The sequence below is a fragment of the Zeus faber genome (genome assembly GCF_960531495.2).
Source record: "Zeus faber genome assembly, chromosome: 11".
NCBI classification, from domain to species: Eukaryota; Metazoa; Chordata; class Actinopteri; order Zeiformes; family Zeidae; genus Zeus; species Zeus faber.
This window is the reverse complement of record NC_137205.1, coordinates 30034900-30060048: the sequence shown is the minus strand read 5'-3', so window position 1 is coordinate 30060048 and position 25149 is coordinate 30034900. Positions and strand designations below refer to the sequence as shown.

General features: G+C 46.1%; 1 protein-coding gene across 1 annotated transcript; it reads right to left on the bottom strand.

Annotated features, from left to right (window-relative positions):
• Positions 1-511: 511 nt before the first annotated feature.
• On the bottom strand, positions 512-23040 carry srebf1 (sterol regulatory element binding transcription factor 1). Its single transcript, XM_080009201.1, has 19 exons — positions 22873-23040; positions 18942-19529; positions 15912-16330; positions 15131-15268; positions 14537-14755; positions 14309-14423; positions 13852-14009; positions 13066-13276; positions 12585-12769; positions 11157-11418; positions 9662-9828; positions 8721-8889; positions 8261-8369; positions 8075-8184; positions 6851-6983; positions 6153-6318; positions 3813-4025; positions 1806-1917; positions 512-800 (listed from the first exon to the last, which is right to left on the bottom strand). Exons 1-19 carry the CDS (start codon positions 22976-22978, stop codon positions 616-618), a joined length of 3765 nt encoding a protein of 1254 aa, XP_079865327.1. The 5' UTR covers positions 22979-23040; the 3' UTR covers positions 512-615.
• Between the last annotated feature and the right edge of the window lie 2109 nt (positions 23041-25149).

Here is a 25149-nt window from a genome sequence, read left to right as displayed (position 1 = left end):
AGAGCCCGGGAACCAACCTGCAAGCTGACCAATTCGGAGCAGGCGGAAAGTCCCAATCAAACAAGTGCCATGAAGTGCTTCGCCTACATATATTAAAGAAAGGTGCGCCTTTATCTGGTCGTTGTTTGTAAACAAACCCCAGTGGGGGGGTGGGGGGTGGGGAGGTGGCGTCGCCCTGTGGTGGACGCAGTCGCACCCGGGGATTCGGCTGAAATCAAGTTAAAAAGCAAAAAATAAAAAATAAAAATCCAAAGGACATTCTGGGCGTCACGCTGAACAGGGGGAACACGAGTGGGGAAAAAAAAACGGAACATTTACTGTATTTGGTGGTGATAAAAGGAGGCGACGGCTGTTTTATTCTTAAAAAAAAACAAAAAAACAAACACAACCAACGGAGGAGGAGGGAGAAGGACGACGAGGAAGATGAGGAAGTCACGGCGAGGAGTCCTGTCGTCACAGTGCCTCCAGTAGCTGCAGGCCAGAATGCCAAGTGCCAGAGACTTATCTGTATTTTACGTGTGGTGTGAGAGAGAGAGACAGACACAGACCCTTTATATACACAGTGCGTGTCCTCTAGCTGGAGGGTGACGGTGGTCCCGCTGCCCAGCTTGATGATCATCTGCTGGCAGTCGTGCAGCGTCCTCTTGTCCCCCAGCTTCTCCAAGGGTGCGGGCGGCGTCGGCCAGCATGCCGACCCGCTGGCCGGAGGCGCGCCGACAGGAAGGAGGGCGGCAGGTAGCGGCACGCCAGCATCACCGCCTCCGCCTGCTCACGCTGCCCCGGCCGCGCCTCACACTCGTCTGCGGGGGGGGAGGGACACACAGGGCGGCCATGTTGTTATTGGGTCGCGTCAGCGTGCCGACGTAGCCGAGATACCATGTGACGTGGCAAAGCCAAATGGAAGACAACAAAACACAGAATAGTAGACATGGGTGATATACTGTATATCGTTATAATACTGATATCGGGATATGAGACCAGATGTCATCTGGGAAAGTAGTACTATGATATAGTTTATGCTGTTTATAAGGCTGCGTTACATCAAGTGATGGAAACCAAAATCCCAATCGATATCACAAAATGGATCTAATATCCATGTGGAAATCAGAATGTTGATAATATCTGCTTTATATCGATATTGTGATACAAGATATAACGAGGGACATAACAATATCATAGTGATACTGTGATATGAAATGTCAAAGATATCCACATTATATTGATACCTTGATAAGATACATGAGGTAACCGTGATATGAGACCAGATATCGCCTGGGGCTTAGGTTTTGATCATAATAATCGGAATATAGTTATAAATATTGTCTTTAAGGAGCGTTACATTGAAGTAATGCAGTTTTCTGAACATCTTGGACTGTTATACTGTTCTAATCAATGGCCATAACATCCACTTTACTAATGATTGTTTCTCAAATATTTATTGTAATAAGTAATTATTAATAAGACTGATTTGATAATGATGATAATAATAAATGATTATAATAACCAATGATAATTACAATTATAAAAGCAGCAATAGTCATCGCCAAAATATCATTGAATAATCAATATTAAGGTTCCCAACTCAACCTCCCACAGACTGGAAGGACCTGGTTGTTTACAAAATGCAAAGTTAAATGACCCCAATCCCAAATCAGTTTAATCAGTGCACAAATAAATTGCTGCTTCCCGCTGACACACACACACACACACACACACACACACATACACATACACATACACATACACACACACACACACACACACACACACACACACACACACACACACACACACACACCCCCCACCTGTCTTGGCTCCGGGCGTCGCCCGGCGTCGCAGCGAGCGGTCGAGCAGCTGATGAGTGCGGGTCGGACTCGCCCCCGCCATGAGCCGGGCGGTCGCCTCATGAAGGAACAACTGGAGGGTGGGAGAGAGTTATGTACATTTAATGTCATTAACAACAAGTCCTTCATCTATAGAGGAGAGAGATGACAAAAAAATTATTAATAATAATAATAATAATAATAATAATAATAATAATAATAATAATAATCAAATAAAAAGGGCGATGACAGAAACAGGGGTGAGAGCTCAGAGACTTTGAAGCTTTTCGTGAACACCACAGATAAAAACCTGCCCGGGGGGCGGGGGCAGGGGGGCGGGGCCTTCCGGCTCCACCTCGGTAATGTCCACACAGCGAGTCATGTTGGATGCGCGTTCATCTGCCCCCAGAGTGAATCCTGTTTCCACGCTGGGATCAAAGTCTCCCGTTGCCATTTTGATCAGAACGAGTGAAAAAAGCCTCCAGTGGCGCCAGGTGATACATTTAGTGTATTTACTGTTATTATTTATACTGAAATGAGCGTTCCATTTCCAACTTCTAAACCACAAGCAGGTTTGCGAATCTCCCCGTTTTTTTGCGCAAAATATTGCCCCACATGGTCGCCATATTTGAGCGGTCAAGACCCACCGGTAAACAAGCGTAGCGCGTGCTGGTGGGTGTCCACTGCGGCGAATATCACCAAATAAAAAACAATAGTTAAGTTGAATATCAGTTCATCTAGTTTGTTGCAGTGAACGCACTTTGACAGGAACAGTCCACGTCCATCACCGACGCAATGTCCTCCGGTGCAGAGGCTCATAACCACCGCCTCGTGGTCCGTGTCGGGCCGCAGGGCATTTTCCGCGAGAACGGCGGCGGAATTTTTTCCAGGAGTGATCTGAGATCTGCTCCACACCAGAGCAGCAGCAAGAACAGAGTAAATTAACCACATCTATGAGTTTTTATTTGCTTTTATTTTTTGGAGAAAAGATCGCTCTGATCGGAGCTGCAGAACTGCAGGTAGTAATTTGCCTTTTACTTGACGTAACTTATTGTTTATTATTCTAAGGTCTAGCTTTGCTAAAGCTCTTATCCGTTGAGGTGTGTTGTTTGAATATTACTTATTACTCATTCTTGTTATTATTTATCATTTTTAATATTCAAATTTTACAAAAGTTACTTATTGAGAAACGAGTGTTTTTCTTTACAGATGAAGACTCTATAGTCTAACAATGGCAAAGCAGTCAGTGTTTATTTCAAAAATCTAATTGTGACCTTAAAATTGAAGTCAAATACAATCACATCATATATCATATGTCATATATCATATGTCATATCATATGTCATATCATATGTCATATCATATCATATGTCATATATCATATCCTTGTGAAAAAAACATACATAGGCTCAGACAACGAACTCGTGGGCATCTAGAGTAGCGCCAACAAATTATTGACAAAACATAATGTCACAAGATCTTAATTATCATATTATCATTATTATTATTATTATATAGATAAACATCAAGTGAGCCATCTAGACAAAATATTTTATTAAAAAAAAAATAATAAAAAAATATAAATATATTATTTTATTTTTTACAAAAAAAAATTAGAAATAGTCAAGTGGGTCGCCAAATCATGAAGATTATCTAACTTCACAGTATTTTTCTAAACATCTTTTTTTTTTTATTAAAAAAACAACCCAAAAAAAAAATAAAAAAAAATAATATATATATATATATATATATATATATATATATATATATATATATATATATATATATATATATATATATATATATATATATATATATATTATTTTTTTTTAAACCAAAATTAATATAGAGACTCGTAGTATGAATTTAAATAAAGACGCTCTGAGAACGGGCGTCTTCCATGTCACTTGGCCACTAACATTCGGTTCAGACACTTTAAAGTGATTCAGAAAGGTTTGGGAGCCGTTGGCCCAGACACCCGGCACCTACCCGTCTCATGGCCGGTCTGAAGCTGTGTGCCAGCTTGCGCAGGGAGCTGAGGTCCTGCTGGAAGCCCTGGAGCTCTGGCGGGGACGCCTGGTGGACCCCCGACGCCCCGTTGACCCCGGCAACGCCGGGCCCCGCGGCAGCGGCGCCCTGCTGGAGCCGCCACACGTTGGTGCGGATCACCAGCAGCAGATCGCACAGCAGCAGCTGGACGACCTGAGGAGTAGCGAAAGAACAGCCATCAATCAAGTATCACCTCCACGATGTCACCCAATATAAAAAATTTCGGGATTTCACGATAAATCACAACCTTTCGAGATATCACAATACATCGACGCCGCGATGTCACGACATATCCTTATGCCATGATTTCACAGTTTATCAAATCGATCACGTCACATTTTTAACATGCTTCCCGCCTCTGATCAAGCAGGTGTCCAAGGGACTCACATACCAAATCAGTTACCAAATGATATGATATAGTATTATGAACAACTGTTATGAACAAAATAAAACACAGCCCTGGACCAGATGAAAGAAGATCCCACGGTCACGCTCCAGGAAAACAGCACGAACCACACTAAACCAAACCACGTTGTGATTTAACTACTTAGGGAGCTATAACACAGCTGTGACTCCAGCCGTTAAAGGGTGGATTTGAGCATCTGGCGGAGGGATAAAAGGGAGGAGGAGGCGGCGGCGAAGGGACGGAGTGCAAACCCGCTGAAGGTTTGAAGGGAGTCGCGTCCGAACGTCTCTTCATGCACGTCGCACTTCACAAGGAGGCTTTTTGGAGCCGGAGGCGGTGCGGGTCTGTGTTGCACTGCAGATGCATTGCACTCAGTCCAGACTCACATGCAATGCAACTACAATGCACCGCAGCCCCGCCCACAGACACCCAGGGGAGGAGATGGGATGAGATGAGACTATTTATCCTGAAGGAAACTGCTGCTCAAACACAATACCGAGTTGGAAAAGGTGCATAAAGTGAAAAAAATAAAATAAAAACAGTAATAAATATAAAAAAATGGTGACAAAAATAAAGGATAACCAGGGTGTCTTCAGGTATCAGATCAAGTTAAGAAATTAATGAGATTCATTTTATTGATGCTTTGCACATTTTGTCAGTAAGGTTTAAAGGGGGCCGATGATGCTCCCTTTTACCCCAAAACATGTTTAAGTCTTTTGCTGAAAATACCACTCAGATTATGCACTCTAGCCATTCTAACATGCCTTTGTACCATCCTGTTGCAAAACGGGCTGTTTGTTTTGTGGGAGGAGCCACCCTCCCGAGGCCCCGACATCTGTGAACCACTGGGGTTTGAGAACAGCTTCCTAGTTTCGACGTCCTTACTCCCTAACTTTTCACCGATTTCACCTTATCAGTCGACCAAAATCTGTTTCTGAACAAGATGAGGTGAGAAATAATCAAGCCGGTTGCTGAATCTTCACTCTTATCAGATCTACGAGACCTCGTCTAAAAGTTTGTTTCCACTTTGATCACCGTGTTCCAAGCTTGTGGGAGACACGGAAACCGAACCGCGATGCACCGGGACTCTCGCACGCAGGGATTTTAGGTTTCATGTAAACCATGAAAAATAAAATAAATACATCAACAATAAAAACACAATTTTTATTGGTTTTGTTAGTTTTATTGATTGTGTGCAGTTTCTTCACTGACGGCTGGAATTAATTCCTCTTTCTTTTAAAATAATTATTTGTTGAGTTACTCAGATGGGGGTTCTAATTCTAATGTGTCTCGATGCTGTGTAGTACTGATACACATATCAGAAAGGCTTATTTTGGGACGTCTTCGAAATTAGAACTTACTTGGTTGTCTTAATTCACAAGCACTGAAAAAGAGAGTTCAGCATTATAGGTCCCCTTTAAGATAAATGTTGTATTTGTGTAGTGAGGGGGCCTTGAAAAGGTGGTCAAGTTTGTTGCATGCGGCATCTAGCTTGCATGTGTCCCAGTGTGTGTGTGTTCACGTGAGTGTAAATGAGTGTGTGTGTGCGCACGTCTACCTGCACATGTTTTCATATTTCAACATCAGTTTCATAAGTGTGTGTGTGTGTGTGTGTGTGTGTGTGTGTGTGTGTGTGTGCGCGCGCGCACGTCTACCTGCACATGTTTTCATATTTCAACATCAGTTTCACAAAAAAGCCGTCACCAACAGTTTCCCCAGCAGGAATAATAAACTTCAACCTGCCTTATACCTGTTCACACACACATACACACTGCTTCTGGGGTTTTTGGGCATGACCATGCATGTGTGTGTGTGTGTGTGTGTGTGTGTGTGTGTGTGTGTGTGTGTGTGTGTGTGTGTGTGTGCGCGCTGACCTTGTCCATGCTGGAGGCGTGCCCGTGTGGGCCCAGGTTGAGGCTGTCCCGCAGCAGAGCGCTGGCCTTGTCGGCGTGGCTCAGACTCAGCTGGCAGTTCTCTGGCTTGGACAGCAGAGCGCGCACCGCCCGGAACGTGTTGAGGGACGCCTGGGGGAGACGACTCCTGACGGAGGTGGGTGGGGCAGAGTTAACAGGTGCTGAGAGGTGTGTGTGTGTGTGTGTGTGTGTGTGTGTGTGTGTGTGTGTGTGTGTGTGTGTGTGTCCATCTGTTTTAATCTGATTGTTTAGGAGACAAACATCCCTTTGTTGCTCCTGGAACTCTATCCCCCCCCCCCCCTCTCTATCCATCTCACCACTCTCCCCCTTTATCTATTCCTCACCCCTTCTTCTACCCACCCCCCTTCCTTCCTCTGATCATCTCTCCCTCCTTAACTCAGCCATTGATCGTTCCCTCTCTCTATCCGTCCCTCCCTTCCTCTATATCTACACCCCCCATCCATCTCTCCCTCCTCCCTCCATCATGGTCTTCCTTCCTCCCTCCATCCATCTGTGTATATATATATCACTCCACCTATCTACAATACGTATGTGTCTCTCTCTCCCTCCCTCCCTCCCTCCGTCCGTCCGTCCGTCCGTCCACCCCAGGGCTCAGATTTGCTCAAACAGTCAGATGACTGTTTTCCAGGGGGACTCACTCTGCGCTCTGCAGGCTGCGGGGCAGATGCTCCACGGCCGGGTACAGACGCTCGGCCGCGGCGTCGTCGCCTTGGAGCCAGTTGATGATTACCACGGCAACCGAGGACCACCACTTGGAGTGGGGGTCGCAGCCTGGAGGGGAGGGGACAGCGCGCCTTAAGTACACCGATACATTTCGTTTATCCCCACGGGGTCTCGAATCTTGGTTTGCATGTATTTACGAAGGTCGTCTTCATTTATTATTTCTCATTTCGTCGCTACTTCGCAGCCTCAATTATGTTTTGGCTTGAAAACAAACTTGAACGGATCAACTTGTGCATCTTCTTTGACTCAAAGATGATGCACTACTATGCTAGTGTAATCCTTAGGATAAATATACTCTCGCATTTTTTCCAATTCCAATCTGAGAATTTAATTAAAATAGTTAAAGCATTTAAAATAAAGTGTAAAATGGAATTGCTAAAAAAAATATATATATAAATCCAAAATGGCTGGTTGATTGCTGATTTTATTTTTGGAGGGTTCCTCCATCACTTTCTCAGGCGTCTGAGAGATAAATAAAAACTTTGTTCAGAGGAAACACGCCGACCTCCGAACCGATGGACCTCAGAACACCTGGCAGCGCCGCTCGCACAGAGACAAAACAGCCACTTTGATGCCTCCCCCGTGAGGAAGGACTCCTCCATTTAACATTGGACTTCACGCGCGCGCACGCACACACACATGAACTTGAGGCTCTGCCAAAAAAAAGTCTCCTATTAAAACCCCTGAGCCGCCTCACGTCCCTTCTCTCAAGGTGATCACTGATCTGACAGCACTGAAGATAGATGAAGCAATCTAATAGAGCCTCCTTTTCACCTATCACCACACACACACACACACACACACACACACACCTCAGTGAGGACAAGGGGAAGCGGTGGGAGGTTCAAAGTCCAGCCCCTGCAGAATTCAAACTACTCAATCTAAATAATCTGAAGACCCCTCCCCACACACACACTTTATTCTGAGATTAAAATGGAGGAAGATGGTGGCCGATCAGGACAGATCAAAACACACACACACACACGCACACGCACACGCACACGCACACGCACACGGAAAGGGAGTAATGAAGCGAGGTGCCCGAATCCACACCTGGTTAGCTCATGAGTAAAAGTGGGAGGTTATTTTTCGTTAGCCGGCGTTACGGCTCAAAACAGAAAACCAGGGCGTCGTCTTACCGCTGACGGTGGCCATGTTGGAGCCGATAGCGAAGGACTGGGTGGTGGCACCGGCTGCGTCCGACGCACTGGTCAGCAGCTGTAGATACTCCAGGGCATCGGCGTACTCCCTGGGGACCAACACGTCAAGAGTTATTTGCATGTTAAAGCTGCAAAGTGTCATCTGTGCGTGAGGGTGGGACTCACCCCTCGCCCTGGCTGGGCGTCTTCTCGCCCCGTGGCTGAGCCACGCAGTACAGAGCCTTCTCCAGCAGGTGTTCTCTGAACGCCTGGGTCACCTGAGCCAGAGGGTCGACTGCAGGAGGACGGAGAAGGGAAATAAAGAGAATTTCAATTATATCTCCAGGATAAATAGAGAATTGAGGACAGGTTTTTGTTAACACTTAAAGTGGAAATCTGTAAAACAATTACATTACAATCAAAAAAAATAAATAAAAATAGATCAATAAATAAGTCACATATTTGAGATATATTCCATGTTTATTTACCTGGCGCTTTTTATGAAAGAGCCATTTAATGTATTTCTGCTCTGCACATGCTGCTCTATATTCTGTTTTCACGGATGGTGGCTGGCTGATGGTCGGTGGTTAATTGTCCTGCAAATAGTTGCTATTGCCATCTCCCCAAGTCCTCTCAGCACACTGACCAGTGTTCCCGGCCTGGCTGTAGATGCTCTCCTTGGGGACGCTGCGGACAGCCCAGTCCCCGTCCACAAAGAAGCGATGTCCCAGCGGGTGGCAGAGCCACTGCATGGCAGGGGGCACGCTGCCGCTGGAGGACAGGCAGGCCTGGCGGGCGCTGCTCAGGAACACCCGCTGAGACGAGAGGCAAACTGGGGTTAGGACCAGGGCTGAGCGACATGGAGGGAATTACTTTCACAATAATAACCGCAGGTGATTTTACACAGTAGTAGGCTTGAGCAATTGGACAAATATATCTGCAACTGGCGATTGACCATCAGTGGTTCTTTGTATTTTTGGACGATTTGTCCTTTTATACATATTTTTTAATTTAATGACCTGTAAAGAATTCAAAGCATAACTGTATAGGAGGTGGTATTCCGCCTCGCCGCTTTAAACACGCCCGGTGCTTTTCTCCCCGCCTGGAGAAATCCAGGCACGTTTGCAAAGACGGCAAATTACTTATTTTACGTTCCTTCAGCTTGCCGGTCGCGGCCGGTTTAAAAACAAAATAATCCCATATAGGATAGGAGAGAGAGGGGAGACAGGAACGCTTCGCTCCCCATATATCAACAATTGTTGGTTGCTGACGGTGGCCGGTAGGAAAAAAATTTAAATATCGCCGAACCCGACACAGTATCCTCATGAGGCGGAAACAAAGTTCAAGACAGCGGCATTTCATTTATTTATTTATTTGTTTGTTTGTTTATTCATCTCTTTTACTGGAACGCAAATCCTTGTTGTTGTTTTTGATCTATTTTGTCACCTCTCTACCCCGAACCTCTACTCAGTACTGATGAGAGAATCCATTATTTTCATCAATATCTTCACAAAAATCTGCTGTGTTTTGAGCATTTAATCCACCAATATAAGTTGTTTGTTTTCAACATTGTCACACACGGCTTACAGACGTGAAGTGGAGGACCCGGGGCAGGCTGGCCTTCACTCGGAGCGCTGCAGACACATAGACCTCGGCCAGCATCGCCACCGGCAGGACGGCGCCGGAGCACTCCGCCAGGTTGACAGCACTCAGAGCCATGTGCACGGCAGAGAGGTGGCTGCCGTTCAGCTTCCCTGCACATGCACACACGCACACACACGCACATTTCAGCTGTAGGGGCTACATGTTTTTTAACACATCCCTGATTATCCCGTCAAAATAATTTCAAAAGGGTTTTTCGCCACGAAAACCGACAAGGACCTCACAGATTCACAAAGGCAAATTCATTCATTCTTGCCCGATACCGACACCTAAAATGACAATTTGGCCGATGTTTTTCTGTTTGTTTGTTTTTTATTTAGTTGTTATTTATTCTCCCTTTTGTTCCAGGGAAACAAAGATATTTTCATGATATAAAATTAACTCAACTGTTTTTCAGTCTCTACAACTACCTTTTCATGAATAAAAAATTCGGTACTTAGCAAAAATAACAAATCAAATGTAAAAGCGATTGGAAAAGCAATGAAGTTAAAATAATCAAATCAATAATGAAAGTTTAAATAACTTCACTTTTGCCGTCCTCCGCTCGGGAATCACGGACTGATGTGAGCGACCTTACAGATGTGGAGAAAGTGAGGAGCTGACTCTACTAGGCATGCCTGCTGTAGTGATGGGAATTACATCTCTATGAAGGGAACAGGTTCTTTTCCGTTCTAATGATGCCCCCCCCCCTTATTCATTTATTTATATAATAATATATTTTTTTAAAGTTAACATAAAAAAACGGGGGAGCGATGGGGGCACATTTTGCGCACCCGTCTCCCTCTCCAACGGTACCAACGATGGGCGTGCCAGCGATGCGGTGCACCAGCAAAGTGTGTTTTCATCATACTTTACATCTCAAAATGGAACGAAACCGTGTGTAATGGGGACACTTTCTCCGCCCCCCCCCCCAGCCTGCCGCGACTGTTTTAACCGCACTGCCCCCCGGTGAGACCCGCTGCACCGGGGGGCAGTGCCTGTGTGTGTGTGTGTGTGTGTGTGTGTGTGTGTGTGTGTGTGTGTGTGTGTGTGTGTGTGTGTGTGTGCTGGCAGAGCTTGGAGAGACTCTCCCAGAATAATGCGTCAAATACATTTTATTTATTTATTTTTTTAATTTCAATTTAATGAGCATAAAGCTGTCCCTGAGTGGTGCGCCGCGTTTGTGAACATATGCGCGCGAACATTTTAATAAAAAAAAGAATAAATTAGTGCTGAAACACTGCATATTTTTTGAATGTTAATTTTCAGCTTTGAACAATAACAAGGCTTGAAGTTAAATCAATGAGTCAATTCTCTCTCCCTCCCCACCTCGACTCCCACGTCTAGAATACCAAGCAGAGAGGGAGAGAGCAAGGGAAGAGAAAGAGGAGGAGAGAGACGCACACAATAACTAAATCTCGCTCCCACCCTTGCAGCATACCGGTCATGTGGAGCTGGTGGAGGCGGTGGTAGACCAGAGCGGCGTCGCGGCTGCTCTTGCAGGCGTCCTCCTGCAGGGGGCGATCCGATCGCAGACCACCCGCCCGAGCCGCCAGCCAGCGGCCCACCCAGAGGCGCTGCAGGCAGAGGCGCAGCAGTGACCACAGGGCGGCGCAGGCCAGGTCCAACTGGGAGGTCGGCAAGGGACGACCCAGAGCCTTCAGACAGGTCCACAGGTTCTGACTGGCTTGGGCAAAGTCTCCCTGCAGGGAGGGGAGAGTCGGGGAGAGAGAGAGTGAGAGAGAGAACGAGAGAGAGAGAGAGAGAGAGTGAGAATGATACACAGGCCTCAGGGAAGTGGGAATGATTGATGACTAGGCTTTGGCTGATAATATCAAATATCACGATAGTTGCCACCATGTGCAATATTTTCACAGTGTCAAAATATCTAGTTGTCCATCTAGTTATATTTCTTTGTTTTATTTGGAAGAACGGAGAGCCGGGTTCGATTTACACATAAATATATTCATGATTCCTCTTATTTATAATTCCCCATTGAAATGTTATCCCTGTGCGTTTGGTCAGTTTCTTTTTTATCCTGTTATTGTAATGCACTGACTGACGGGACTGAACGGGAGATCCTATTCGCACGCCCGTTACGTGAACAGCCACGCGCTACTTGCTTTCCGTTCTCCGTGATCCGGCATTGAAGGCTCACCGTCTCTCCATAGAAAACAAATAGAGTTGTGTTATTTATTGTCGATGTATATTTTTGTAGATAAAATTGCCAGTGGAAACCAGGTGATGAGCCCAGTTAACAGATCATTGATGACTACCAGGAAACAGATCTTTATAGATGTTGATGATATACAGTATATGTATAGTGCTCTCTCTAAGCCTAATAGGTTGAAAAAATTTTAATTCCGTTTTTAATACTGAAGACAATCTGATAAACTTTATTGAAATTTTCTTTTGGAATGTTTTTTATTTTATTTGAAATAACACTTTAGAGTCACAAATAATCATAAAAGAGCCACAAGTGGCCCGAGAGCCGCAGGTTGAGTCTCACTGGTCTGTGTGTCGCAAACGCTACACAGTCCACAGGGCGCATGTGACATACAACTTCGGATGATGATGTCACAAAGCATCCCGCTGCTCAAACTAATCAAGTCGGACCAATGTTCATCCTCTGGTAAAATTGCAACAGTTTATCACTCATTTCTGCTCTAAACATATATCGATATTGATCAAACTCTAACTACACGTTCCGGTTCCAATGAGACCTCAACCATGTCGGGGCGCACTGCAGTTGGGATTATTATGGAGGGGCCCAGCCCTAATAATAATCCCAACAACGACATTTGTTGTTTTTTTTTTGTTTTTTTTATTTCAGTCCCACGGACTGTTCTGCGTGTATGAAATGTCTTACCCGGGCCAGGTCCAAGTCGGCCTGCTTGCGGTGCCTCCAGAACAGCACAGAGGACCCTGAGTGCGGCCTGGTGACGGGCTCACCATACACCAGCAGCCTGATCAGAACCCCCGACACCAGAACCCCGTTCAGCAGCCACACCAGCAGCGTGGGCAGCATCCAATCCATCCAGCCCCACGAGTCTGCTGTGGACAAAACAAGCAGTCAGCTTAATGAGTCCCGAAGCCTGCATGCATGAATAATATAAAAATATAAGTAGTCTTGTGTTGAGTAGTATGTGATAATCACAGAAAATCCAATCGCAACAATAAAATGAGCTGCGATACATCACGTAGCTCTAGTTTGCAGTGAGTCGTGGGGCAGGAGACAATTTAGACTTATTTTGCTCATCAACATATAGGTTCATCACCAGTCAATTTTTTGGCGGCATAATCGATAACGTCAACCATTCATTTTTCCTCCCAGAATGCAACATTCATACCGGCTATGTCCAGGCCCAGCATGTTCCTGCCCACGCTGCGGGGGGCGCCGTTTCCCAGGTTCACGTTGCCGCTGGTGGAGCCACAGAGCAGGGCAGCCAGAGGGTTGAGGGAGATGAAGAGGAAAGTAAAAGCGCACAGCGCCATTCGAGAACGGTCCAACATGCCACAGGCGCCCCCTGTGGGCGAACTGTCCAGCATCTCCACCGCAGGCTAAGGAGAGAGCAGAGCAGGAAATAAAAAATAAATAAAAACAGGGAGCATGAAAATTTGGCAGCGACCAGAAAGCTAACAACAGTTCCGAACCCCAACGAAGTAGCGACCACTGCGGTGGAGTGTGGAAGCCAATGACAACTTGTCTTGTTTTAAACCCAGGGCTCCCAAAACGTATAACCGTTCACAGCGCAACCTCACTGAAACTTAACACGCTGCCGCAGCTTCTCACTAAGCTAAAATACAGCTATAAACGATGGGAACCATCATGTTAACAAGGCCTGGATGAAAAATAAAACTGCAGTTCAGCTAAAGGCCACTAGATGCTGCCTCATGACTGAATGCCTGCCGTTAACGCAACAAGTCTAAACCCAAACTCTAGGCTTCAAATGCTCTCTACACAAACCAACAGTTGATGTTAACAGACAATAAGTCCATTTCAATTTCCAGTCTATGACCTCAGGCCACGCCCATTTTCTCCTGAGGCCAACTAAAGCACAGAACCACCGGCATTAGTGCTGAGATAGTTGGTTCATAATCAACCTCCCATTTAACAATTTTGATGGATAAGGTACCTTGGTGTCCTCCGCCATGGGGCTGTCAGGTTCAGAGTCACTCCCGCAGTGGGAGATGGAGGTGGGGGAGCCAACGTCCGAGGCTGGGGGGGTAGGCAGCTCATTCTTAACCTCCAGCTGTCCATCCACTTCCATGGCAACAATGTCCTTGAGAGACTCTAAGGGGGTTTGGGTGGAGAAGACAAGGTGGGGAGGAGAGACGTGAAGTGAGACCAGGAACAAAGCCCTCTCAGGTTCTAACAGTTAAAAGGGTTTTTTTTACAAATAAGTGGACTTTGACAAACATTTTCAAGGGACTCGTTTCTAAAGTCATTGTTGTCAGTACTGTCTACAGAGGTAAAAACCAAAATGTGCTGATCTGTTGACCTAGTTGAAAGAAACGGCGTCTTAAAATGACAGAAAGGCCTGGGTGGAGGGAGGAGTATGAGAGAAGTGCTGACTCCGCAAGAAGACTCACTGCTCTTCTGGGTAGCCATTCTGAGAGCCATGTTTTCCTGTTTCAGCTTCTGATTCGACTGCTGCATGTAACGGATGTAATCGATGGCTTTCTTCAACACGGCTGACTTGTTGAGCTGGGGGGAAAAAAGGAAAAACGAGAAGAATATGAACGATGAGGAAAAACATGCCCGAGAAGAGGGGGCGTTCCTCCACGACTTCCAACTCTTCTGACTTGAAGGTTCCGCACCTTGGCCTCGGTGCCGGCCACCAGGTCTTTGAGCTCGATGATCTTGTCGTTGATGGAGGAGCGGTAGCGCTTCTCGATGGCGTTGTGGGCGGTGCGTTTCTCCCCCTTGTGGGGCTGCCCCATCGGCTTGCTACTGATGGCGATGCGGTTGATTGGCAGCTTCTCGGCGTCCAGCATGAGGGGCACCGTGGTGAGGATGGTGCTGCCGCCCATCAGAGCCTGAAGAGGGAGGCCAGGGATGGAAAGCAAAGTCGAAAATGCAATTTGCAAATGGAATGAGGGCATCAGAGCATCTTGGACCAATGCAGAGTTCTGAGACAAAATCTCTTGATAAAATCTTCCAGCTGATTAGTTTAGGATTCCAGTTCATGGAGGGTGGCTGCAGATATCACAGAGTTCAATGGAATACCTTAATTACTTTGTAAAGACACACTTTTGCTCAATTTAAGACTTTTGGACAAATCATACAACTCTGATTCAATCTTCAATGAAGCCTTGCAGGTCAGTACTATCTATTTGGTGCAGGTCAGAGGTAAGTATAAGGTAAAGGTTTTCAACTATGAACTGCTATTGGGAGAGTTTGCTCGCACCCACCTGCAGCGAGGCGGTTTGCACTGTGGCGGAGGACGTGGCCAGAGTGGTGGGAGCCATGGTGGTGACGATGCAGGGGTCGTGCTTCAGCGTGGTCAGCAGCAGAGACTCTGCCTTTATGAACTGGGGCTGCAGAAGAACCTGGGGGAGGGGGGGGTCAGAGAGGTAATTAGTTCAGTGGCTTACTGCAACTATCATTTCATAGGACACTTAAAGCCAAGGCCAACTACACCCTGAAATTACAGATCACACATAATGCAAAACACCATTAAAGGGACAATATGTAATTTCTGCCGTTAGGAGTCTCTCAATCAAATCAATAACAAAAGATGGAGTGTGATGACGTCGTGGTACACGGCAAACGGCAGTAAATGATCGTTCTCCATCAAACAATAGTAAGTAGAGTAATAGAGCAATACAAACAGCAGTACAATACAGCCGCTCGCTAACGTAAGCGTCTTCGTTGAGCGTCCTCCTCACTCTCTAACATATCATCCCGTGTTCCCCCGTGTTGTCCCGAACTTAAAGCAAGTAGACGGGGTAAAGGCGATATGACGCCATTGACAGGTGAACTTATGAAATGGACTGTTAGCTATATTAAAATTACGGATTTTTCTGGGTTTAAAAATTGTTGGGAACATTTCGGATAATTAAAGTACACAACTAAACAAACTTTATAACATAGGTCTAGTCGATTTTAGACATTTTAATGCGGAAAAGTTACATATTGTATCTTTAATAGTGAAAATGATTTCAAGAGCAGCATTTTCCATCACACACTTACAGGTACTTGCTGCATGTGGGATGTGATGGTTTGTACTGGTGTACTTGAGGTGGTCAGCAGGGGAGATGCGGTGGTCAGCAGGGGAGATGCGGTGGTCAGCAGGGGAGATGCGGTGGTCAGCAGCGGAGATGCGGTGGTCAGCAGCGGAGATGCGGTGGTCAGCAGCGGAGATGCGGTGGCCGGCAGGGGAGATGCGGTGGCCGGCAGGGGAGATGCGGTGGCCGGCAGGGGAGATGCGGTGGCCGGCAGGGGAGATGCGGTGGCCGGCAGGGGAGATGCGGTGGCCGGCAGGGGGGATGCGGTGGCCGGCAGGGGGGATGCGGTGGCCGGCAGGGGAGATGCGGTGGTCATCGTTGGAACCGTGGGAGGCGAAGAGCACAAGCTCTGCACCATTTGTACACCACCGCCTTGAGCCACCGCTAGGAAAAAGAACAACGGGAAGTCAGTTAACATTTCTATGAACTGTAGAAAATGCAATACATTTCATAACATGTAGGCTCAGACTCAAACCATTTTTTAATTGTGTGAGATCAATAGATGGATCAATAGATAAGCTTTATAAACAGACGTGAGGTATATTGCACTGAATAACAACAAGGCAACCAGACAGTACAAGATGGTTGACAATGGCCCGATCTGGTTCCCGGGGCAACAGGCCAACTGTCACCGTCGAGCCCTGAGGCTATAAGTTGGGAATGGAAGCAGGAGGTATGGGGACTATTGTCCAATAAGTTGTAGTCCAGGATCAACCAGCTCCTCATTTCAGTCGACTGAACTACACCAGGTCCCAGAGGAGACTCAATCACAGGCTCCCAGTTAAATCAAAGGTAAAGTCCAGTCAGTCCTGTAGACCGCTGGTTCCAATCAGCTGCTCTGTGAGCTAACACCTGCACTGGTATCTGAAAGGCGATCGCAGAGATGTAGTAACGCAGAGCTGTACTAACACACCTGTGACTCGTATCAGGTGTTCAGGGTGACGGAGGGTTGAGCGCTTTCTAGGTCACATTCATACAGCGGTCGAGCCTCAGCCTATCAGCAGTGTTGTACAATCTCAGGTCTGCTCTCATTAGCCGACAAACAGTCCTGGCACTCGTTAAATGGAACCAATAGTGTCAGAGCAGCGGAGGGGCAGCTGTGTAGTGCGTGTGTGTGTATGTGTATGCATTTGTGTGCGACATACAAAGCCCCTCCTGTTGGTCTGGGGACTGTCCCCGTTCAATCCGGAGCAAAGTGGAGCCTAGATTAGGCCCGGACAGGCTGTCAGCTGAGACAGGCTCCTAGCAACAAGTACTGTTGTGCCAGACTTTTACTTTCCTTTTGGATTCCTTAATTCCTGCCTTCCATTTATTTTGCAAATTTGACTTATCCCCTATTGCTGTCACCAAGGGCCAGGAGGATCTATTGTGATGAGACCGTTTTCTACTCACAAGCTGATTTTGCATGTTCAATTCATGGGAATAAAAAGATAAAGCTGCGCTCAAATGTTTACTTCTGATCGCCACTACAAGTCAACATTCTGCTAGCTTGAAGCTCAACTGAGTCTCAGAGAGTTGTTTAACATCATAGCAGAGACAGGATAGGGGAAACGTATTAGAGTCTCAAATAAAGAGATTCTCTTTATTTGACCGTTGGCTGTCATAACTTCAAAAGCACTTAGACCAAGGCTCATATTTGGTATGAATTTGGGAGGTTGAGGGAAATATTTATGGAGAAAATGAGCCGTCAGTTTAAGCTACAAGAACAAGATTTTACTTTAAATCAGCCTTAAAATGGCAAAACTGCTTTTAGTTGGAGTTCTGTACAGCTGTCAAAAAAACCTACTGTTAAACTGAAGAAATATAAACTATAAAAACAGGTCATCAAAAAATATAGATAAATTAGTTTAAATTCAATGTTTTGCTATACTACTTCCCATCATGGTGGGATGAGAAGTTTACATTCCTGTTAGCAGTGAGGGGAGATTCATTATAATAAGGATTAATTTCAATATTCCAGCCCGTCCATGCAACATCGTTGTTCTAATTGCAACATCTGCCGTATCAAGTCAGCGAAGAAAAACATTCTGGTGAAGGTTTTGTGGGGTAGTTCTTCAGTCACAGCACCAAAACTTAGAGTGAGGATGAAGGAAGGGCAGTCTGAGGAGGCGTTCACGTGTGCCAGGCCCTCTAACATCTGCATTAACTACTAAACCAACAAACAATACACGATGACTGGCTTCGCAGCACATGGTGTTTCAGAGTTGCAAGCTTGCATTGTGAACGCATGATTCTATGTCAGGACAAATGCAAAATTAAAATGCATAAATCTCAAGTATAAGAGGCCGGTGAATCGATATTAGACCTTCAAGGGTCGACACTGCATGTCCTTGGGTCCCCAGAAATACACCCGCCAAGGACAAAGCAGATCGGATAAACAGTTGTGGAGATAATCGAAGGACCTACAGACAGACAAGAGATTGCAAGGAATTATAGATATAATAAATCTATATAATAAATGTTAACGGTTGAGCCTGTATAGAACAGCCTTAACCTTAATGCTCGTAAAAATAATATACATATAACTTTCCCAGTGACAAACGGCGCTAATTCGCAAATGAGCATAAAGGTCCAGACAATCCCAGACCTATGGAGTGAGCGCCCCACATGGTCTGACAAAACACAGGTCGTCGTGCAGAGAGCACTTTGAGAAGCAGCTTCAAAAGAGTGATGTTGTCCCGCGGTGTGAGGAAGGCTCTAGCCTCCATCAAAATACGAGAAGTAGACGAACATGAGTCACACTCGACTTGACTGTCCTGTGGCTGAAAAGGTTTCTCAAGAGGATGGTTTAATAGCCAAGGCCGTCATCCGGAATTATCTTGGCTTCAAAGGAGATCACACACACATATTGTGCAAACAGTTCAGAATGATTGCTCCAGCTCCACTAAATAAAATGAACCAATTGAGTTATTGCAGCCGAAGACGTCGAAGGTGTATTGCGTTCCTATAGCCCAGCACTGGCAGAAAATGACAGCACTTCGAGCAATAGCCTTACCCATGAAACTGGTCTGGTTGCTGAACATGACCCGGGCCTGCTGGGATGAAGCCTGGGCCTGGAGCTGCGGCTGCATCGGGGTCTGGGTCTGCGGCAGCTGCTGCTGCTGCTGGGGTGCAGGTGACACGAACAGGGCCTGGGCCGTCGCGCTGAACACAGAACCCTGTCCTGGTGAACCGTGCGGCGAGGCCGTCGAGGCCAGGGGGCTGAGAGTGGGTTGGGGCTGCTCCACTTTGGGGTGTCGGAGTCCCGGGGCCTGTGGAGGGGAGGCGGGCTGGTGTCTGGCGCTGGGGCTGGCCACCTTGGCGAGCGGGGACTGCTGGAAGGTGGCGGGCTTGAAGGTCTTCTCAGGTTTGGGGGAGCTTCGGGTGATGGGGGGGCCCAGGAGGGCATCCAGGTGGGGGCTGCTGCTCAGGATGGATGAGGAGGAGGAGGATGAAGGTGCGGTCACTGTGGACGGCGGGGAAGCTGGAGAGACCATCTGGGCCAGGACAGGGAGCTCCTGGTTGGGTGGAGGTCCTGTGTATGGAGCGGTGTCAAACAGCCCTCCGAACTCCATGTCCTGGTTGTTGATCAGCTGCAGCATATCTAGAGGAAGATGAAGTACAGAGCTCTTTATCCACCAGGCACAACACAACCTGATCATAATGCCACTGGTGGTGGCACAACCCACCTTCACATTTCAACAGGACGGCACACACAAAATGAGGAGAATATATGCAAATCAGAGTGGGTATTACAGTAAACTGGGAAAGCAGGTCATTCCAGAAAGGCTGAATTCAATATCCTACAGCTGAGAACCTTCCAGCAGTGTGAACAGAGTGACGCCATAACAGATCAATGCAGTCAACACGGTATTTAAACTGCATAAAGGAAATTAATATGTTGTGGGGTTTTGGGAAAGTACATTATTGAACCTCACACACACAAACAAACATATGCTGGGAAAAGCATTGCGTCAATACAGTTTTGCAGCTATGGTATTATTGAGAAAGCATTGATAATAGCGTGGGAACATGTGATGGTGAGCACTATACACAATATTTTTGGTAGGTGCAGAGGAGTGAGAATTTAAATATAATTGTAATATAATATATAATTATATAAATAATAAATATATATAATACATAATTTATAATTTAATATGAGAATTTAAATTATGACATCAGTTTCAGGGAACGTGAAATGACAAATTTCTTGCGTTTATGAAATCTCCAATCAAAAGAAAAGATGGAGTCATGTTAAAAAGATTAACATCGGAGGACAAAAGATATGCTAAATTTCGCAAGGTAGCCTGGAATTTCAGCTGTATTGAAGAGATTTTCCACTCTTGATCCATCTGTATTGGTTGTTTCTTAACCATATTATAAAAAACAGATCGCAAACAGTTCTCTACATGTATTGAGTCCAGAGGCACTGAATATCCCTAAATTACTGTGCACGCTTCTGTTAATAATGCATAACAGAGCAATAGTAAGGTGCTGGCCATTTTGATGCATGTCTCGACTTGCAATGCAAAAAAATAAAATTCTTTAACTAAATAGGAATTCACAAAGAGCTACACAGGAGGTGTAAGGAGCACGTTTGGAAAATATACTTGGTATACAACAGAATGCTTATCAATTCATTAATGCTGTCACAAGTGGACCAGGACTAGGAGCTTAAAATGCCTCATAGATATGGATGTTCAATACAGTGGTTCTCAGCCTTTTTCATATTGAGGGCCCTCAATGTGATGAACATTAGGCCTTAAGATTTAGTCTCTGGGAGCCCAATGTGAGACTTTTACTGTTGGATATGATTTTGTGTAACACCTCAAAGGAACCTTTGAGGGTTCCCGGAGCCCACAACGAGAACCACTCGTTTGCTTGATTGGTGCTTTAAAAATAAAAGGTTTGAAATGTAGTTTCTTAAAACGAACGATAATTCTGAACTAAATCCTACGCCATGTCGTGGATACATAAACACCCGAGACTGTTTCTGCAATTCCAGCGGTAAAATGCAGCAAGTGTTCCATGAGAAATTAGGGCATAATCACAGAATACTGCTCATCAGTTTATTAAGTCATATAGAAAGGTGACGTGGCATCCCTCCCTAGTAATAAACCATTTCAGTTTGAGCGGCGGACATTGCGTGTGAAAAGCCCGGCGAGGGTGAGGATAAAGGCAGCAGATGCAGCAGAGAGGGAACTTGAGGCTGGAGCTGCAACCTACATTTGTAAAGCAGTGTTTGGTATGAGGTGATCGCTGCTGACCAATCAGGGCGCGTCTGGGAGACTTGCTAGGCAGAGCAACAGAGCAGCCCAAAGACAGGAGGGGAAGAGGGAGGCTCGTCTGAGGGAGGTTACTGTCGAGCAGCGGCACCAGGGTTACTGCCGGTCACAATTTGGGAGGCGAGGACAAGTGCCGCAGCACGTTTCCCCCCCGTGTACAACCAACCTGAACCATGCCTGAATACCAGAAGCATGAGAATGTATCATCTCTCTCTGCTGTAACAGACAAAATTCCCTCTGCGCGATTAATTTCACATTACACGTTCACATCACACACATGACTCATGTCTTGCTATCCATATCCATATTATCACTATACATATTAATCCATGTTTTTATTGTATTGCTTTATTATTATTTTGTCTACTGTGTTGATGTGAGCTACTAGGACACTGCAATTCCCATTTGGGGGTGAATAAATAAAGTATCTATCTATCTATCAATCTATCTATCTATCAATGAATTATGTACAGAAATATCTGTACAATATTTATATGTATAGCTAGTCAATACTAGTTCTTCGAGTTTTGTTCTTAAAACTGTTAAGTTTCTTTTTTATGCTACTCATCTGTCTGTCTGTACAACAATGAACCAGCCCAAATTCCTTGTATATGAAAAAGACTAATTCCTTGTATATGAAAATATGGACCTTGTATATGATTGTCATATTATAAAAGACATCAAATAATAACAGTTATAAACACTGTTTATAAACTGAATTCATGACACACTGGGATGTGCTTTACGCGGCTGATAATTTATTTATATCCTTTGTTTGTAAAACGTGTTTATAGAAAAGGTTTGTAGGCGACGGTTCAATAACTGCCAAAAAAAACCCCCAAAAAACAAAAACAAAAACCCTATGTCTGAAGATAATAAGTCTGGTCGTATCAGGCCGGGTGAACCCGAGGAGGAGGAATGAACGGAGGTAACCCCGCACTACGGAGCCGCCCGGGAGCAGGGGCGGGGGGGATACCAGGCAGCACGTTAGCTTCAGCTAAGCTAACAGCCTGGCTCAATACACAACATGTGGAAGCGGGGCAGTACCAATAATAACAATAATAACAATAATAATAATAATAATCTCACTTAAAGACCAGTGGGAAGTTTTATTATTTAACACTGGAATAAAACTGCAATACATTGTATATAGTAAGACTCACATTGTCATGAGTGAGACGATACTGTAGTAATGACAGTGTAATACTTCTGACCCAAGTCATCCATTGTTATCATTCATATATATATATATATATATATATATATTCATTCACCCAGCATATAAACATCGTATTTATACTGACACCCACAACCCGCCACTCAGCCCCTGCCACAGCTTTTTAAATTGCCCGGTGCGTATAACACGTTGTGTATATTCTGTATGTTTTTGTATTTTGTTTTTCTTTCTTGGCGCAATGACCAGGTTCTGTTTGTGGTTCCGATCAGCACGGGGACCCTCTGGGATAAACAACAGCTGCTCGCTGGCTACATGTGGTGGTGGTGGTGGTGGTGGTGGGTGTGTAGTGGATGCTAGGTCCTCACAACAACACAAACGGTTTATTTATATTGAATATCATCATGTTCACGCTTGGCCGCGCGGTGCCGTGGAGGTGAGACCCCGCCCCGCGTGGGTAAAAACCCCGTGCCCGGTCCACTCACCGTCGATGTCGCTGAGCAGCGCCGTGTCGATGTCGCTCGGGTCGTGGAGCGACAGCGTGGGGTCCAGGTTGTCCAGGGACGGGTCGTCGAACGCCAGGCCGTTCATGTTTGGTTCCTGTGCGGCGCGGCGCGGCGCGGCGCTTGCTTCCCCTCCTCCTCCTCCTTCCTCCAGGTACGCTCCAACGGCTTAAACGGGCGCGACGAAGCGGCGCATCCCAGACTTGCACGGCCTCCGGTCGGTGTGTGTGCGTGTGGCCGCCCTAGCTGCCCGTCATGTCGGTGTGGAGTGGGAAGGGACTCGCCGCACGCTGCCGGGGCGGGGCGGGGGACGCGGGGCGGGGCGTGGCTCAAGCCGCCGAAGGATGATTGACGGCCGCGCTGGCCAATCACAGCGCTTTCGTTCCGATTCCCACGTCCCCGTCTCAGGACGGTTTAGATTTTATTCACTTGCAACGCTCCCTTTATTTCACCAATGCAACGAGGCCAACAACTTTTATTAACATGATAAATATGAATAATACAAATATGACGCTTCGATCCTGGAAACCCAAAGAACGTAACTATTTTTGGGGTGCACAACATGCGGTAATGAACTCGTTTTTATTTTTTTATTGCAATGAATTCAAATCATCTTAAGTCCAAAATGAATGAATACATTATTCTAAAACAATGCACCTATTTTATATTTTAAACATTTTTTTTTTTATTTCTCACTTACGGATGTTCATCGTGGGCTTGTCTTCAGCAGCCAATCAGAACGCGCGGGGGAGGCGGGCCGACGGCGGGCCACGTTCGCACGCCTCGCGACGCGCGGCTCCTCCCGTAGAACCAGCGGCCTCGACCAATCAGGAGCGCGGAGGCCGAGTGGGGTGATGTGACGTCACGCCGCTGGCTGCGGCCGCTACGTCACGTGCCCCCGCACCCGGCGCGGTGACGGCGGAGCCCGCCCCGGGGGCCCGGTGCCGCCCCGGGGGCCCGGTGCCCGCCCCGGGGGCCCGGTGCCGCCCCGGGGGCCCGGTGCCCGCCCCGGGGGCCCGGTGCCCGCCCCGGGGGCCCGGTGCCGCCCCGGGAGACGGAGCTAAGAGCCAATTCATGTGGATTTAAATAAGAGCTGAGCGCGAACACTGTTCTCCCCCAAAACAATCCTTGTCAATGCAAAACCGTAATCATACGTTTCCTCCCAATTATATCAAGTCACATCTTATTATATAGTACTACACTTTTATGAATAACATTATGATAAATAATAATGATACAAATATTATATAAGTATAAGTAAATAGCTTTTTACTCGACTACATTTATATTTATACCTTTATATTTGCCTTCTATATTTACCATACCTACTATGTATAAATTATTAATATTAATTATTAAATGTATTTACTTATGATAAAGTATCTGCACAGTTCTTTTGAACATATTTTACATTTATATTTGCCTTCTATATTTACCATACCTACTATGTATACATTATTATTAATATTAATTATTAAATGTATTTACTTACGATAACGAAGTATCTGCACATTTCTTTTGAACATATTTTAGCACTCATCTGCAAAGAAAACATGTGTGAACGAGGCACTTTACGCTGTATACTAGGCTCTTTCATATCTGGAAACTGGATATGACAAAGTATTTTCACTTTTAATACTTTAAGTACATTTAGGAGCAGGCACCCAAGTAAAAAGGGTCCAAGCGGGCTCTGCCGGGGAGAGGGCAGGACAACGACGCGGGGGGCAGCGCGGTGATTTAAGGCCTGCCGGGGGCACCGAGCCGGGGGGCAGCACGGTCCTGGCTGCAGGCCGGAACCACGCGGCCCGATCGGACGCGGAGCGGAACGTGAGATCCGCAGCACGGCCTGCCCGAGTGTTTACATTCTGCGGATGCCGAGTAGCGGTTTGCTGCCGGGAACAAGTGGCGGTTGCAGTGTTTATGGGATGCATTGCACCGATAGGCACATGATCTGAGTCCATAACAGCTGCCGTGTCAACATGGGTTGCGTCACACAGTGGAGGAAGTGCTGAGAGTAGTATTACAACTATCAGGTCACTATTACTCTAGTGAGGCTGGAGGAGCCACATTGACATTTCTCCATAAGTCAAAAGTCATTGACACTGAATATACTTCATCTACTGAATATAGAACTATGAGTATAATGCACTTTAGCAGATGGGACTTTCCACCACCGGCTGCATCAGCATTTGCACGGTCTGACGCAGTCGCCCTTGACCGGATAATACGACTTAAAACCAAAGAAGGAGGGTGACGGTG